The sequence below is a fragment of the Lynx rufus genome, unplaced genomic scaffold (genome assembly GCF_022079265.1).
Source record: "Lynx rufus isolate CCGP_SWC_20201006 ecotype Redwood Valley unplaced genomic scaffold, mLynRuf1.p SCAF_4, whole genome shotgun sequence".
Taxonomy (NCBI): Eukaryota; Metazoa; Chordata; class Mammalia; order Carnivora; family Felidae; genus Lynx; species Lynx rufus.
The window spans coordinates 11,767,505-11,783,562 of NW_025814856.1; the positions used below are offsets into that span (position 1 = coordinate 11,767,505).

The 16,058-nt window shown below is 58.2% G+C and overlaps 1 protein-coding gene across 3 annotated transcripts in view; it reads right to left on the minus strand.

Moving 5' to 3' along the window:
* Nucleotides 1–13,600, minus strand: part of CHERP (calcium homeostasis endoplasmic reticulum protein) — an 18,925-nt gene extending 5,325 nt beyond the window's left edge. Inside the window, exons 1-10 of one of the 3 annotated variants that reach the window (XM_047096611.1) lie at nucleotides 13,460–13,600; nucleotides 12,977–13,150; nucleotides 9,570–9,754; nucleotides 8,300–8,437; nucleotides 7,822–7,973; nucleotides 6,040–6,184; nucleotides 5,836–5,925; nucleotides 3,996–4,254; nucleotides 3,034–3,209; nucleotides 882–1,317 (exon numbers count right to left, since the gene is read on the minus strand). In XM_047096611.1, the coding sequence (XP_046952567.1) occupies nucleotides 882–1,317; nucleotides 3,034–3,209; nucleotides 3,996–4,254; nucleotides 5,836–5,925; nucleotides 6,040–6,184; nucleotides 7,822–7,973; nucleotides 8,300–8,437; nucleotides 9,570–9,754; nucleotides 12,977–13,150; nucleotides 13,460–13,484 (1,780 nt within the window). In that variant the 5' untranslated portion in view covers nucleotides 13,485–13,600. The remainder of the gene's footprint in view (nucleotides 1–881; nucleotides 1,318–3,033; nucleotides 3,210–3,995; nucleotides 4,255–5,835; nucleotides 5,926–6,039; nucleotides 6,185–7,821; nucleotides 7,974–8,299; nucleotides 8,438–9,569; nucleotides 9,755–12,976; nucleotides 13,151–13,459) is intronic. The other 2 variants (XM_047096609.1, XM_047096610.1) reach the window with 2 other exon arrangements.
* Nucleotides 13,601–16,058: the final 2,458 nt, after the last annotated feature.

Here is a 16,058-nt window from a genome sequence, read left to right on the forward strand (position 1 = left end):
GGATATGACTGTTATTTGGAGACAGGGTATTTAAAAAGGTAACTTTCAGCGAGGTCCCACAGGCAGGCCAACACGACCAGCGTCCTGACGAGGCGAGTGGGACACAGGTACACACAGAAGGAGGCCGATGTGAAGACGGGGAGAAGACCCCCTACTCTCACAGCCCCCAGAGCGGGGGGTGGGGGGGCGGGGGGGGGCAAGACACCCTGTGCTTTGGTACAGCCCTGGGGAAACCTGTACTGGCCATCAATGTGCTCAGTGGTCCCAACTGAGTTTAGGGTCAAGAATGAATTTTAAAACAAACATAGAAGCAGTGACAGAATAGAAATCATTTTTTAAAAAGAGAAATTTAACTAAAGATTCTTTCCAAAAAAAAAAAAAAAAAAAAATTGGCAACGAACTAGAAAAGCTGGTGAAAACAGCCAGACAAGGAACCAGGAAGGGGCACCACGTGCCCACTGTGAGGCTTGGGAGCCACTTTGCTTCCACAAACCCCCACATCCTTCCTCATGTGCAGGACAGACAGACGCAGCACCCTCTTCCCAGGCTGTGTGGGAAACAGGAGCAGGACTTCCCACCCTGCCAGCCAGCCGGCTGTGTGCCACATGCCTCCACCAGGGCCGCCAGCCTCTGCGTCTCCCCACCTTCCCAAGGGCCTGGCCTGGGCTGGGCTTCCACAACATCCCGTGACCCTCTGCTTGTCACCTTGACTCAGGGGATGCGCCAGGTCCCACAGCAACGACCCCGAGCTGCGCCATGAGCCCGCTCAGGAGGGCGATCCGTGAGGCGCCTCCTCTGAGCAGGGGACGGGAATGAGGGGCAGGAGGGAGGGCGTGTACGGGGCCGAGGACAGTCCCCACGGAGGGCGCCTTCGCACTCACCGGCGGGGAAGTCCCCCTGGGGGTAGTCGAAGCGGTGGGGGTAGGGCGGCCGCTCGAAGGGGTGCCGCGGGGGAAAGTCGTCCTGCATGAAGCGAGGTGGGAAGCGGTTGAAGTTGTGGGGGTGCGGCGGCTGGTTGAACTGTGGGTGCTGCTGGTGGGGCGGGAAGGGTCCCCGGAAGTGGGGCGGCCGCTGCATGCGGAAGGGCGGCTCGCGCTGGCCTCCGCCCCATGGAGGCTGCTCGTGCTGGCTGTTCCAGGGGCCCTCGAACTGGCTGTTCCAGTTGGGGTCGGGCTGGCTGTTCCAGGGCGCGTCCCGCTGGCCGTTCCAGCCGGGGTCCCCACGCTGCTCGCCCCACATGCCCTCATGGCTGTTGTTCCAGGGTGGGCAGTGGGGCGGCCCGCCCTGGTGGTGCGGGTAGGGGGGCTGCTCGGGAGGCTGCAAGGCAAAGGGCGGACGTGAGCCCCCCACGAGGCCGGGCCGGCACCGGCCAACCGCTCTGCGGCACTGGTCTCCGCCCATGGAGGCGGCCCGGCCCCGACCTGGTGCCACCTCCTTCCCCCTGCCGCGCGGCGGACGCCGTGCTGCCTGGGCGCACCCTGGGCTCACACTCCCAATGCTGCCCCCGCGTCTCAGCGGAGGGGGCTCCCTGTACCCGCATGCAGGCCGGGCAGGCCCCAGGGCCGCACGACCACCAGACACAGAAGCCGGCGGACGCCCTCTTGTTCCCCCGCCCCTGGGTGCTTGCAGAGCAGCTGGGCCCAGGGACGCGTGGTGGCGGATGCCTGCTCTGATGACACTCCCTTCCTTGTCACTTCCCCTCTGCCCTGCACGGTCCTCTGGGCCCCCTCCCGTACGAACTCAAATCCTGTCTCAGGGTCTGCTCCCGAGGGCCCGTTCCAGGAAGTGTCTTCCTGCAGGGGGAAGAGAACATGAGCTCTGGATCTCACCCAACTGCTGCTGTGAGGCCGAAAACGGGGCTTCTAACCCCAAACAGGGCCGGGGGGGGGGGATGTGCCCAGGAGGACGACCAGAGGGCCCATCTCTAGGGTCACAGCTGGGAAGCTCCGCTGACCGCCAGCACAGAGCGGGCCGAGGCTGCACCACACGCTCAGGTCTTTCAAGAAGTCAGAAAGCCAGACTTTAAACGTGGGAATTACTTCAAAATGTGTAAGATACCACGTGGGCAGGCCAGGCCAAGCATGCCTCTGCCTCTGGGCAGACCCTCAGGGAGGTGGCCCTCGTCACGAGCCCATCCGCCAGTCCCCAGCGAGAAGGTGGAGCCTGGAGACACTGAGGGCTTCTGTTTTCCACACCTAACAGAATGGGGACGAGAACTGTTCCCTCAGTAGAGGGCACCCATAAAACGCCCGATGGCACACGGCTCACAGCTGGCACCCAGAGGTGCGAGCCGTCTTTACGGAGATGCCCAATCTTTGGTGAAATTAACTCTCTTGTCCTGAAGCTGGGGTGGGGAATGGGGACGCAAAGCCACAGATACCCCCTCCCCCCCGCCCATCAGTCCCGAGCTGACTCCCTCCCACCCCCTCCACAGAGTCCCCTGGCAGGGCTGCATCCATCGGGGGCCGCGGGCCGTGCCTAAAAGTTCTGTCTAATCAGATCCAGTGACCAGAGAGCAGGCGGATCTTTCCAGTGTTTCCCAGTCATGCGAAGCTGGATGAGATGACCCCGGCCTAGAAATTCTGACCCCAAGGAACCAGAGGCAATGGGCAGCATCTCTGCCCCAGAAAGCACTGCCAGCCTTCCGTTTCTGACCTTCCTTTTCTATGCAAGCACCATGTTCTTCGCAGGGTGACAAAATGTTGGCGCTGTGCTAGCTGAACCAGTTAAAGGGGCAGAAACCGTTCACCTGGCTGTACTCAAACCCTATGAAGCTTCCCAGCCCTCAGAGAACACGGGGTCCTGTGCTCCTAAGGCCGGAAGGTAGTAGCAGGGATGGGTGTGAAGAGCTGACTTGCCTTATTCTGCCCCTGCCCCTCAGGAAAGTGGGGCTGGTCTCTCTCCCCTACCCGCTCAGCCCCAGGGCTGCGCTGCAGAATCTCAGGTTTCCCCAGCAAGCCGGGAAAAGCCCATCGACCCACACAGGACAGCGCCCACCCCCCCACCCCCCCTACCGCAAGTTTGGGAAGATACCTGCTGCTGGCCCCAAGGAGCCACGGGATGAGGCTGGTCAAACCACGGGGGCTTGTTAGGTGGGATCTGATCGTGGGGTCCAGGGCCCCGGGGGCCGGCAGCGGCAGGATCCTGGACTCCCCCGGAGGCGTCGTACTCAGAGGAGCCAGGCATCTGGATGGGAGGCTTGCTGTCATCTAGAGCCAGGCAGGAAGGTGGTTAGCAAGGACAACAGTCAGCAGGAGGCGCCGCCCGAAAAGATGTTCAGCGACCACTGCGGGAACAACCCAGGCGGGGCCTTTACCTCTCACTAAACCCCTGCTGTGTGACCCCACTGGAAAGCGATTGCCTACAGGACGGCAGGGAGAAGAGGGGGGACTGACCTCACACACGACATACCCCTTCCTCTGAAAGCCTCCCAACACCTTAACTTCTGCCCCATCTCTCATTTGCTCAAAAATTCCCACTACTGATTTTTATTAAATGCCCTTTCTACATCTTGTTGAAAGATCGTTCTTTCCCAGCTCATCTGTTATCTCATGAGACTTTTTACGTGTCGAACCATCCTTCCGCATTCCTGGGGCAAACCCTATTTGACCGTGATGTGCCTTTAAATACTTTGCTGGATTTCAGGTGGTAAGTAGTTCTGCATTTGTATTCAGAAGTGACGTTGCAGGACCTTTATCGTTCTTTCTCTTTGTCCGTCTGACGTAAAAGTTATTCTGGTCTCAAAAAATGATCTGGGCAGCTTTCCTCTCTCTGCGTTCTCTGGGGTAGTTCGTACAGGAAAGGAATCCTCTGATTTGTAAGGGTTTGGTCATATTCACCTGTGAAATCTCCGGGCCTAGTGTTTGGAAACAGGTTAGAATCTGGCCCTGGGACTGGGCCCGGTTTGGGGCCCACGGAACCGGAGTCCTTCTCTGCGGGAGAAGGCTGCCTTCCTGAAGCTGCCTCCCAGGGTGGGTGCTGAGGGGGCCCCGTACCAGGCTGCGTGGTTGGCGGGATGGCAGGGGCGGGTGTGGGGGCCGGAGGCGGGGCAGGCGGCGGTGGGGTGGCCTTGACTTCAGCTTCCATCTGTGGCATTTGGATCTGCTGCTGCTGCTGCTGCTGCTGCTGTTGCTGCTGCTGCTGGGCCAGGCTGTTGACAAACTCCTCGTGCTGCGTCTTGAGGGTCTGGATCTGCTGCTGGAAAGCTAGCTGCACCGGCTGGACCACCGAGGAGTACTCGTTGATGAGTGTCGCCTGGCAGAGAGAGGGGAGAGCAGCCTCAGGGCTCGCTGCCTCGGCCCAAACCTTCTGGAGCAAACCCTGGAAAGCCCCTGGAATCTGGGACAGTGCCTTGGGCAGTGAGGCCCAGGAGCCCGGAGCAGGCAGGCAGGTGACTGTCACATAATAGTCTCGACAAGCACAGAGCCTTTGAATCTAGCCAAAAACCGGTGACGAGAATGTTCCTTGCAGTCAAGTAAATCCCTAGTAAAGGGAACGAGCCTCGACAGCCATGTCCTTGACTGTCACACAATTGTTAAAAACTCAACACTGAGGGGCCCCTGGGTGGCTCAGTCAGTTAAGCAGCCAACTCTTGATTTCAGCTTAGGTCATGGTCTTACAGATTTGTGGGTTTGAGCCCTGTGTCGGACTCTGCACTATGAGCCTGTGATTCTTGCTCTCCTCTCTGCCCCTTTCCAGCTCGCACTCTGTCTCTCTCAAAATAAACTAAAAACAAAACAACACAAAGCAAAAAACCAAAAAACAAACAAACAACAAAAAACCCACAAACACTGACAAAATTCTAGGTTATGGTCCTTACTCGCTACACAGCTCTGAGCAAGTCACAACCTCCCTGAACCTCAATTTCCTCATCTGTCAAATGTAACGGTAATGGGACCTACCTCCAAGGATTTGAGGGAGAACTCAGTGAAATAACACATGCAAAGAGACTAGGGCAGCACCATGAACATGAGCTGTTGTCACCAACTCAGCAGAAAAAAAGCAGTTAACGTCACCGACCGGGTGTTTTATTTCACGACAACAAAAAACGGGAAAGTGTTTTTAAAAGTACACCACGCACTTGCTCCTCCTGCCTCTCTGAGCATGAAAGATTCTCCCCTGTGGGGAGGTGGCATTCAAGACCATCAAGAGGACACAGCCAACACAGCTTCTGACACTCCCACCAGATCTCTGCAGAAAAACGCTACCTTTCGGCCCGAGGAAAGGGGTAGGAGCTCTGCTTTTTCTTCTAGCAGCTGTGGATGTGGCAGCGATGCCAGTGCCACAATAGAGGTGACCAAGGACACCCGGCTGGTCCTCCCCTCCCAGCCCCGCACCCCTGTCCTCAGACAGGAGGCAGACATGCACGTACGGGGCACGACCACGACAGCTAAGACTGCCTTGAGGCTTTTTGACGCTTCCGTTGTGCGGAAGCCAGCCCGGAGGACCGGCGCCAACAGGCCAGAGACTGCCAACAGCAGGGCCTGAATGGGGCAGCCCGGTCGCCAGAGCACCAGGGAAAAGGCAGGCGGGCTCAGCGGGCAGGGGCTCCCTGGCTACTGTGGACAGGGCGGGAGCCCCCACAGGCTGCTGTTCAGAGCCTGGCCTCCCACTGCTCACCACCGCCCCGGACACACGTGCAGGAGCCCAGTTTGGAAGATGCCACCCAGCCTCTGAAATCCCCACCCCACCCCACCAGCCGTTCCTGGCCCAGGCGGGGGCTGCGGTCCCCTCGACTTGTGGCAACACGCTGGGGTCGCAGACGCCCCACCCTCCGGGCCCTGGGGGGGATCCGCACCGGTCCTGGGGAGCGGCGCGGGTGGAGGTGGCGCCCACCTGGTACTGGCCGAGCCCCAGGGCTGGGCTCTGTAGCTGCTGGATGATGGAGTCGTCAAAGTAGCCGTTCTTCTCCCAGAGCTGCAGAAGCTGGACGTGGGGGGAGGAGGGAGAGGCCGCGTCAGAAGAAAATTCAGCACCATCACCCCCTCTCCCCCCGCCCCCCAGCCCTCTCCCCCTGCCTCTCCCGGCTGCCCCACGTACCCGGGCGATCTTCTGCTGCTTGTCCTCCTCCACGGCCAAGAAGCTGGTGCAGTAGATGGGCACCACGACTTTCTGCAGGGCGGCCAGCAGCTCCCTGGCCTGCTTGCGCTGGCTGTGAGGGAGAGACCTTCCGCGCGTCAGGGCCCTGGGGCGGGACCCGGCCACGCGCCCGTTACCATTGCGGCTCCAGCCACAGCACCCTCTGCCTTCTCGGGACACGGGCCCCCAACCCGGCCGGGACGAGGGCTGGGCTCCCCACAAGACCTATGCTGGCATCTGGGCCCAAGTGACAGACGGACAGCAATGGGAGGAGGGAAAGAACAGCCTGGGGACCTTCAGGGCGAGGCCTGTCACCCTGGTCTCCTGATCAGTAAGACAACCCTTTCCCCCCGGTGATGGACACAAGGCCTGTAGGAACCCCAGCTGTCCGTGTGGCCTCAACTCAGCCCTGTCCCCCCCATGCACAAGGAGACCTTGGCTCGAGCTCTGCATCTCAGGAGGCAGAGGGAGCGTGCTGGCCATGCCAGACGGCCCGTCCTCACAACTTCCTAGGGGGCACTCTGTGTACATGGGTGTGGAGGCCCCTGTGGCCGTGCAGTTAGGTGGCAGAACCCGGTGGTACACGTTGCCTCCTGGAGGAGGATGCAGGGCAGAAGACGAGCAGCCCAAGGCCCTCCCAGCACCTAGCTCACCAGAGGGTGCTCCGAGAGAGCAGGGAGTGCAGCCCTGGGAAGAGGGACAGGGGAGGGGGAAAAGGGGAGGGCAGTCCTGGGAGGAGGACAGGGCACAGCACTAGGCTTCTGGCCAGAGCAGAGCTCAGGAGGAGCATGGCTGGGCAGCTACCAGAAACAGGGCCGTCTCTGCAGAGCTGCCCTGGTCAACACAGTGGCTGGTGAAAGCAGGAGAGCAGAGAAGGTTCTGAGCAGCTGCCTATTTCCCCACAGCATAAAAATAATGGAGGCACGAAGCAGGGAGTGGCCGGGTGGTAACAGAGCCATCTGCCTGGCACAGGAAACAGGGAGCGGAGGGGCGGGGACCCAGACCGCACACTCGCGGCAGGAGATGGGACGAGATGGGGTGAGGGTCGGGAGGGAGGCGGGCAGCTTCTGCTGCTCTCGCGGGAGCCGTCCCCTTCAGCCAGGCCAAGCTCAAAGCCAAACTTGGCAGCCAGTCTTGACGGCTAAGCGCTAGCCTCACCAGTAATCTGTGCTTCTGCTGATTTCCTCTCCAGGCCTGCTTTGGCTCAAGTGTCTGATTTTTTTTTAAGTTAACCTTTGTCGTAAGGTACCAAAGAGGCTGTGCAGAAGTAAACGCTGGCCTGGCCTCGGGAGGGCTGTGTGTGTGGTGGGGGGTGGGTTTCAGGGCGGTGGGACAGAGGGTAGCAAAGAGGACCCCATGGGAGGGACCTGAAGCAAAGCAGAGTCGGGCAGCAGGGTGACTGAGTGAGCGAGTGCATGTGTGTGTGTGTGTCAACGAAGAGAAGCGGGCAGCTGACACAGATAAGATGCCTAAAGACACCCAGAAGCTGCCCGAGGAAAGTAAGGAGTCAGGGGACGGTGGCCCAGGTGACGTGAAGGGTCTAGGGAAGGGGCCAAGATGTAGGGGATGGTGGGGTGTCCTCCCGACGGAGGGCTCATGGCTCAGACCAATCCTCCTCTGGGGTCTTTGGACACGCGACGCCCACGGTCCCGGGCCAGGCCAAGCTACTGAGTGCAGAACAGCAGCCCAGTAGAGGGCCAGAAGAGGGGGGACAGGCAAGGCGGAGCCTGGCGGGGCCCTCACCAGTGGTGCAGCACGTCGTTGATCAGGTAGATGAGGTGCAGCCGCAACTCGAAGTGTGCCCCGTCGGCTGTGATGCGGTTCCGGAGGTGGCCCGCCATCAGCTCGCAGTGAGGAGGGGACTTGGCGTTGCTAAACATCCAGTTCTTCCCGGCCTGCAACAGCCAGGCCGATGGTGAGCAGGGATGAACTCCCCGCCGGGCCACCACGCGTGCAGGCGCCCAGGAGGCCTAGGGCGGGCCCTGAGGGTGTGGCATCCAAGCGCTCCGCTGCACACCCAGGCTTCTGCCTGCCTCGTGGCTCCCTCTCCCCGAAAGCAGCACACCTGCCCGCAGGGCTCGAGAGCAGAGACAAGGGGCGGATGGGGTTCCCCCCAGAGCACTGCCACCCTACGCAGGCCGCAGGAGGCTCCCATCTCATCGGGAGCGCCAGATTCTGGGAGCACCCGCCCAACCCTCCCCCCCCCCCCCCCCGCACTCACCGAGATGGCATCTTTGGTACACGTGTCGATGATGGGTTGAAGCAGGTTGTCAAACTCATTCATGTCCAGCTGGGTCTCCTCCAGGAGCTTCTGCATCTGCTGCTCCACCGCGTGGGCCACGGCCGCTGTCACCTGCTCCTGGGAGGCCGAGCAGGAGGGAGGCTGAGTGAGGAGGGACCTCAGCCCAGGCTGAGCCGGGCCCATCCACGCCCTGCCCCCAGTATCAGGAGGTCCTGTCCCTCACACCTGAAGCCCGAGACACGCATCTGGGACAATCATGGTCACAGCCATGACCAGGGCAGGCAGGGAGAAGATAGAACAAGACAAAACGTAGCAAGAGAGGATATCTGCCCCTGAGGCGATGCATGGAAAAACGAACACCCAGAGGGGCAGCCAATCAATTCAACAAAAACAGAATGAAAACTGAGCGACCAGTGTGGACAAACAGTCCAAAGACAACATACAGTCACCGGTCAAGGGAAAAGAGAGCAACCACACTAGCAGTCGGGGAAACGGGAGTTAAAATGTGGCGCGGGGTCTCGCACACTAGATTCGTAGACCGCGAAGTGGCTGAGGCCCAGTGCTGCTGTGGGCTGTGCAGTCAGCTCAGGGCTGGCCGAGCCGGGCCACCCAGTCCCGGACGAGCTCTGCATGGGAACCGAGGGGGAGCGTTCTGGAAGGTTTTGTTTTCGGCAAAATGACAGTAGTTTTACATCCTGAATCTGGTAATAAAAATGGAGCTGGCGCTTCAGGTGTTTTATTTTTTATTCATCGTTTTTCTGGCAATTCGTCCTGCTGTACTTTGCCAAAAACTCAAACCGTGACAAATCAGGACCAAAGGGTCCTTCCCATGACAGCCTGGGGTGGCCTAGCTGGCAGGAGCTGGGGCCAATGGCACCAGAGGCCACCCGGCCTTCGAGCGCGTGGCCCCACTTGTGGACGTCCACCCCATCACGAAGGGTATCCACGCGTCAAAGAGCTTGTGGAATGACTTCACGAAGAACCGTGTCCCGCATCAGGGGCCCCGCTAAACACATCCCAAGGGGTGGCAGCCCTGTCTTCAGTGCTGCCACATGGTGGCGGATTCTTCTGATAACCGTTCTTAGTCCCAACACACAGATGCAAAGGCTGAGGCCCAGGCTGAGCTCCGCGCTACCTGCCTCAGGACCAAGAGGGGAAGCAGGGAGGGCCCCAGGCCTCCTCGGGACCCCCCCCCCCCAAGGCCAGCAGGGGAGGGAGGGAGAGGGCAGAGGAGGAGCAGGCCCCGTACCTGTCTGAGAGCTAACAGGTGCTGCTCCTGCTGCTGCAGGTTCCACTGGCTCTGCTGGATGAGCTCGTCCATGGATGGGGCTCCCTGGGCCGGCGGGATGGGCGCAGCCGGGGCCAGCGGGGGCTGCGGCAGGGGCGGCAGGGCCGTGGCCGGCTCCAGCTCTGGGGCCTGCTGCTTGCAGATGACTGGTGACAGAGGAGGAAAGGTGGCCCCCATGAGGAGGTGGCCAGGGTCCAAGCGTCCCCGCGGCTGCCCGTTGGGCAGCTCCAAGGCGCAGAGACTTCCCCTCCCTATTCGAGCCGTCCACAAGAGGACCCCCATGCTGCACGGCAGCCCCTCACTCTGAGCCCGGCTCCTCCCGCTCTGCCCTCAACTCGAAGGGCCCTAGTCCTGCCCTCGACCCTAAGGGCCCTCTTCTGTGTGACGTCACCTTGCCCTTCCCTAGCCTGCCATCCGGCCTTGCCCACTGGCCTTCCAGCTGAGACTGAGCCCATCACCCCCCACCCTCTCCACCCCTCACCCAGGCCCCAGCCCAAGTTGAACCCAGATCATAAACAGCCCCACCCCAAGGGGGGGGGTCTCTCGTTCCCCAGCCTCCTCAGCAGTTTCTGTCTTTAAAAACTTTGTCTCACGCCTCCTCTCAACAACTTTACAGCTGAGGCTCATCTTTAATTCTGCGCCTCCCGTTTATCTCGTTCCATGGCGGTCTGGCTCTGCACCCCCCTCCCGCCAACCCCTGTGGACATCCTTCTTCAGGCCGGCGGCCCGGTCTCAGGTCCCAGTCTCACTTGGCCTGTGTGGCTGCCCCCAGGCCCCGTCGTCTTTCTCTGCCCGACCCTGGGATGCTGGGATGCCTAGTTCCACCCTCTTCTCTGCGCGAGCCCACAGGGGAGCGTGACATGGTAACTTGAGGCTGCAGTTACGTTTGCAAGCCACGGCTCCCACCTCTGTTGTCACCATCCTGTATTCCTTGCACTGTGGATCCGATTACAGACCCAACAGCCCACGGGCTTTGTACAGGCACCTCAAACAGGCACACGTGTCCTCTCGCCGCGTGCTCCACCTCTCCAGGGCCCTTCCCAAGCTCCGCGGCTGGCACAGTTAGGCCCACGCCCGAAGCCCAGGAGGTCTGGGCACTCCCCACTCCCTTGCACCCTACACTGACAGGTCACCCGGGTAGTCAAGTCGGAACCGCCTACATCACACTCCAATCTGTGTCCCTGCCGTCACTGCTGTGACTCTGCTGTCACCTGCATCGCCCTTGGAACTGGTCTCCCGAGTCCAGTCCTGCCCTCTACACCTCTTCGCAATACCACAGCCAGAGTGCTGCTGGTGAAAGTGTGGTCCGAGGGTCAGCCCTTGGAGAAACCCGGACCGAATATACAAATGGCCAACGATCATTCTGGCATCTTCATAGCGGCTTGATGGTTCGCAGTTCACTTTGTTGTATTTTGCAAAAGTACACTTTCCACAGCAGGTTGGGTTTTAAAAAAATGAAAAATAAAATCTAATTCTTCACCAGAGTTTGTGAAGCGCCATTCTAGAACAGTCTTGGGGCTCACTCTTCTCAAACTACCAGGGTGAAAGGCCAGCTACACAGTGGCTAAGCCTGCTCCAGAACACAGTACTGAAATCCTCCAAGATCTCCCCAAAAGGTTCCAGAATTCCTAAGTCCCTGGCAAGCCAGCCCTCCATCATCTGTACCCTGGCCTCTGTCCACTCCAACAATCCTTCCTTCTCTGCGTTTTAGCCACCCTGAGCTGTTGCTCCCTCCACTCCCAACCCTCCCTAAGGCTCTTTCGTTTGCCTAAACACTGCTCTCCTCTGTTTCCATCTGACTAACTCTGACATCCTCTTTAATCTCAGCAGAGATGTCGTTACCAGCAGAAGACATTTCCTGAGCCAACCTCCCCTGTTAGAAGCACCCCATCCTTCCCCCCCGTTATAATGCCAAGTCCCAAGCAGCCCCCAATTTCTGACAGTCCAGGGAGGGAGTGGGCTCCCTTGCAGGGAAAACAGCACCTCACCTCATCGTCACTTGGGCCAAAGCACTGTCCTCCTCTGCCTGGTTATGACACCCTCATAAATATCCAACTGGGGCCCTAGTTCATGGATTCTACCCCTTAACCCTACTTGCCCCCATGCCCACTCCCTCTGACCCAACCTGCTGACCTAATTCAGACCTTACCATCAAATGCCCTGTTCCGTAACGTGCATACCTCACTGGTCCCAGCCTCCATTCATGCTCCCTCCACCCTGTCCTCCACACTGGCCCCACAAACCTGACCCACCTCTCCCTTCTTTCAAACACTCTCGTGGCTTTCCACTGCCTGTAGCAGCTGTTTTCAAGGTGACGTGCTGGGGCTGATGAATGGTTGCTCCAAAACACTTAAGTGCATACAACAATTTGCCTACAATTGCAGGCAAACCCCCGCCTACACCTCAAACCTAACTCCTAACTGGCACCAAATGAACTACTGGAATGAGGGAGAAAATCCAAACTTTCCCCTGGTATTTATCACTCCAGCTCAAACCCTTCCCTCCTCTACACACGTTCTAGGCTCTAGCCATGGTGGGCTTCTCACAGTACTCTTATGGCTCCCTAAACACACCGTGTTTATTCAAGCCAACGCACATTTGCTGTTTCTTACCAACTTTTTATTGAACACCTACTACCTACCACGTATTATATAACACAACGACCCAAACAAGGTCTGGTTGGCTTCAGGAAACCTATAGTCTTAGGAAATATACACCTTTCGATGCCTACCACTTGGCAACCCCCTACTTATTCATTTAATGTCATCTACAAGCTTGAAATGTGATACTAAACAAGACAGATGTGGGCTCTTACCACGTGGTGACTATTATTCAAAGGCCATTCTAAACCCATCTTAAACTCTTTGAGGGCAGGGCCGGAAGCCTGATACACAACTCAGTGAACATAAATAAATGGCAAATATCTGCCAAGAACTAAAACCCAAAGAACAAGTCTTTTAGATCTGGACTGCAAACACCTGAAATGCACAAAAATCTTGCTAGACCCAAGAGTCCCACAAAGGGTTCTGGACACCTGCCACTAGGGTCCCAGTCCAGCCTCTATCACTTCCGCTCTGGAAAACACTGAAGCGGCCACTCTACTTCTGCTGACCTAAGTCATCACATCTGCAAAACAATACCGAAATCCCTGATCCGGAGCCCAGGAAGAGGATCAATAACCTCGTTCTCTATTACACTCGGACCCGGCAGCCGCTCGGGGCAGGGCCCTGGGATCGTGAAGGCCGAGCTGCCCCATTTTCGGAGACTGAGCATGCGGCCGAAAGAAGGCGGTTTGTGGCAGAGCACGAACTGGAGTCGGAGAAAGGAATCGCTTGGAAGGGGTGGCCTGAGAGCTGGAGAGAACTCACGCTGCTGCTGCTCCAGCGCCAACTTGCACTTGTAGTAACTGTAGAACTCGCCTCCGAACAGAAACGAGAATTTCGGGTTGTCCTTCTGCTTTTCCATCGTCATCTTCTCAAACTCGGGCCCGTTGCGAGCCACGAACTGGGCCAGCTTGTCGATGACATTTCGAAGCTCCTGGTCTGGAGGACGGAGAAAAGGCCACGCGGGGCGTCAGGGAGGACCGCCCAAATCCGGGAGCCCTGGCGTCCCAGCCCCCGTCCGCCGGGCCGGGGTCCCTGGGGCTGGGCCCCGGAGAGGCCGCCCTTGTACGGGTCCCGATAGAGGCCACACGCGCGCCGGGGATGCGGGGACCCGCGGGAGAGGCCGCAGGCGAACCCGGGAGGCCGAGCCCCGCCCCCTCCTAGGCCCGGAAACCCCGGAAGGCGGGGCGGGCCAAGAAGGGATTCCGGGGAGAGAGAAACGGTCCCCGAGCCGAGGCTGGGCCTCACCGTCGGGCGGCAGGGGCATCTCCATGGCTCCGGCCGCAAGGAACGTCCTCCGGCGCCTCACGATCGCCCACCAGCCCCGTCTGCGGAAGCCGGCCGGAAGTGGCGCGAGGGAGCCGTTTACGGCTGGTCTCGCGGGCGGCTTCCGCCCTCCACTTACGGCCGTCGCCGGGAAACCGCGGAAGGGAGGGCAGAAGGCGGGCGGGAAGAAGCCGCGCGATACTGGTCGCTAGTGATGCGCACGCGCAGGGGCCTTCCCGCGCTTGCGCGGAGTGGGCCGCTGTTGCGCTCCGCCCCGGAACGTGGGGAAAGGCGCGGACTACCGTTAGCCGCCGCCGCGGCGTTCTCCCGAGCCGGCGTCGCAGCTGGAGGGCCTGGCAGGTTGCGTGCTCCGCTGGACAGCTGCCTGGGGAGTCCCTGCGCCGGTCAAAGCCTGTGTTTCCTCCTCGCGAGGCTGAGGTGAGAAGACTACGAGGTGAGGTGCGTCCGGGAGGCTCCCGGGCCGTGACGCCGGTCACATCTTCCCGGGCGTTAGAACCGGGAGGCGACGGGCTTGGCGGGGATGGAACTGGGCTTGTTGAACTTCACAAGATCCTTCCGCTCAGTTTCTTTCGCTCCACCCAACGCTTTGGTAAGGAAGACTTTGGGGCGGGGGGCCTACGCCACCCTCGCCGGCCTCAGACTGCGTCCCCTTGGGGCTCGCGTGGTTTCCGTGCAGTCATTCAAGCGGCGTGGAATGAGCGCCCACGACCTGCGGGTGCCCGGCCTTCTAGACTGCGCGCCCAGTGGGCTCGGCGCCTTCCTGAAAGATGCACATTCCTTCTCAGATGATGACGAAGCGAACGCGTGCTGATGGTGGGGAAAGATAAAAGCAGCAGCCGTAAACGTTAGAGAACGTAGACTGAACGTCCCGGCCATCCGACCTTCTTGAGATTTGCCATTAACGCTTGGTTGGCTCTACGTCCCTATTTTTTCTGTGCAAATAAGCGTCCGTACATTTTAGATACTTTTCTCTTTGGTTACAAATTTCGCCACCTGACGCTCATGGATTATCTCCTGTATGTCAGATACTGCTCTAGGCCAGGAATTGGCAAACTTTCTCTATAAAGGGCCAGATAGCAAATATTTTAGGCTCTGTGGGCCAAGAGGCAAAACGGAGCATATTATGTAGGTACTTGTGTAACCAAAGAGAAAATGTCCCTAACATTTTTTTATTGGTGGTATTCAGAATGTAATGATTAAGCAGTTTTTAAAATACAGGTCTGCTGAGAAAAATAGAATGCTTTTTTTGGCGGTTCTAAGTTGGTCTTCCCTGGCATGAGTTGACTGCAGATGTTCCCTAGTGGAGACTATTCTTGGTTCACGGAAAAGCAGGCTGAACATGGCTTGTGATGTCCCAGTGGTGCCTGAACTCTGCTCTCCTGAGCAGGCAGCCGAGGAGGGGCAGAGACCTATAAATCAGTAGACAAATACGTCATTCCAACAGTGTTATTAAGGAAAACAGCTGGGTACCGAGACCTTGATGAGGGAGGGGGGTCTGGCCTGCCCCTGGGAAGTGAGGTTTGCACTGAGATCCTACTCTGCAGCAAGCTGTGTGACCACACCAGGCAAAGGGAGCACGGATGTTGGTCTGTTCAGTATAAAGCCCAGTAATCCGGGGGCTGCAGGTGCCAGTAAAGGTCTACATCGGGGTTTTAATTTGTGATCCGCCACGGGTGGAATTCAGAGATAGCACGCTGTTGTACCTATATGTGTTTTCGTGAGTTAAAGATACACAGTTTTTTTAGAGTCTTAACAGGATCTGTGAGCCAAGACAGGTTAACGACTCTGTATGGTGATTTCTCGTGACTGCTCAGGACAGTGTGATGTGGACGTACAATAATTTATTCAACCCAGACTCTATGGAGTCTCTTTGATTGATTCCACTTTTAGGCCACTGTTAAAATGATTTAGCGTAGGATGTGCACATTTAATACTGATAATGCTCAACTGTCTCCTCAAATGATTATGTAAACCTGTGACCACTTTTATACGGTCATTTGTTTTAAGTTTATTTATTTTGAGAGAGAGAGAGAGGAGGGGAGGGACAGAGAGAGAGGGAAAGAGAGAATCCCAAACAGGCTCCACACTGTCAGTGGTACTCGAACCCATAAACCGTGAGATCATGACCCGAGCTGAAATCAAGTCAGACGCTTAACCAACTGAGCCACCCAGGCACCCCTACATTTATTTTTTTTAGTTTTAATGTTTTGTTTTTTCGGGGGAGGGGCGGGGGGGGAGGACAGAGGATCTGAAGTGGCTCTGACACTTGTGGTGCTGACGGGCTGACAGCAGCAAGCCCGATGTGGGGCTCGAACTCACGAACCATGAGATCATGACCTGAGCCAAAGTCAGACGCTCAACTGGCTGAGCCACCCAAGCGCCCCACTACATTAATTTCTTAGTGTTTAAAATGCCATTTATCTGAAACTGAACATTTAAGCATCAGGTGGCCTCACGCAGACGCCTTTCAGTGGGCCAAATGAGAATCCACTGGTCAAAAGAAAGCAGTAGAGTTGCCAAAAGCAGAGGCTGCTGCACTGATGGTCTCAAGAACCTGGAA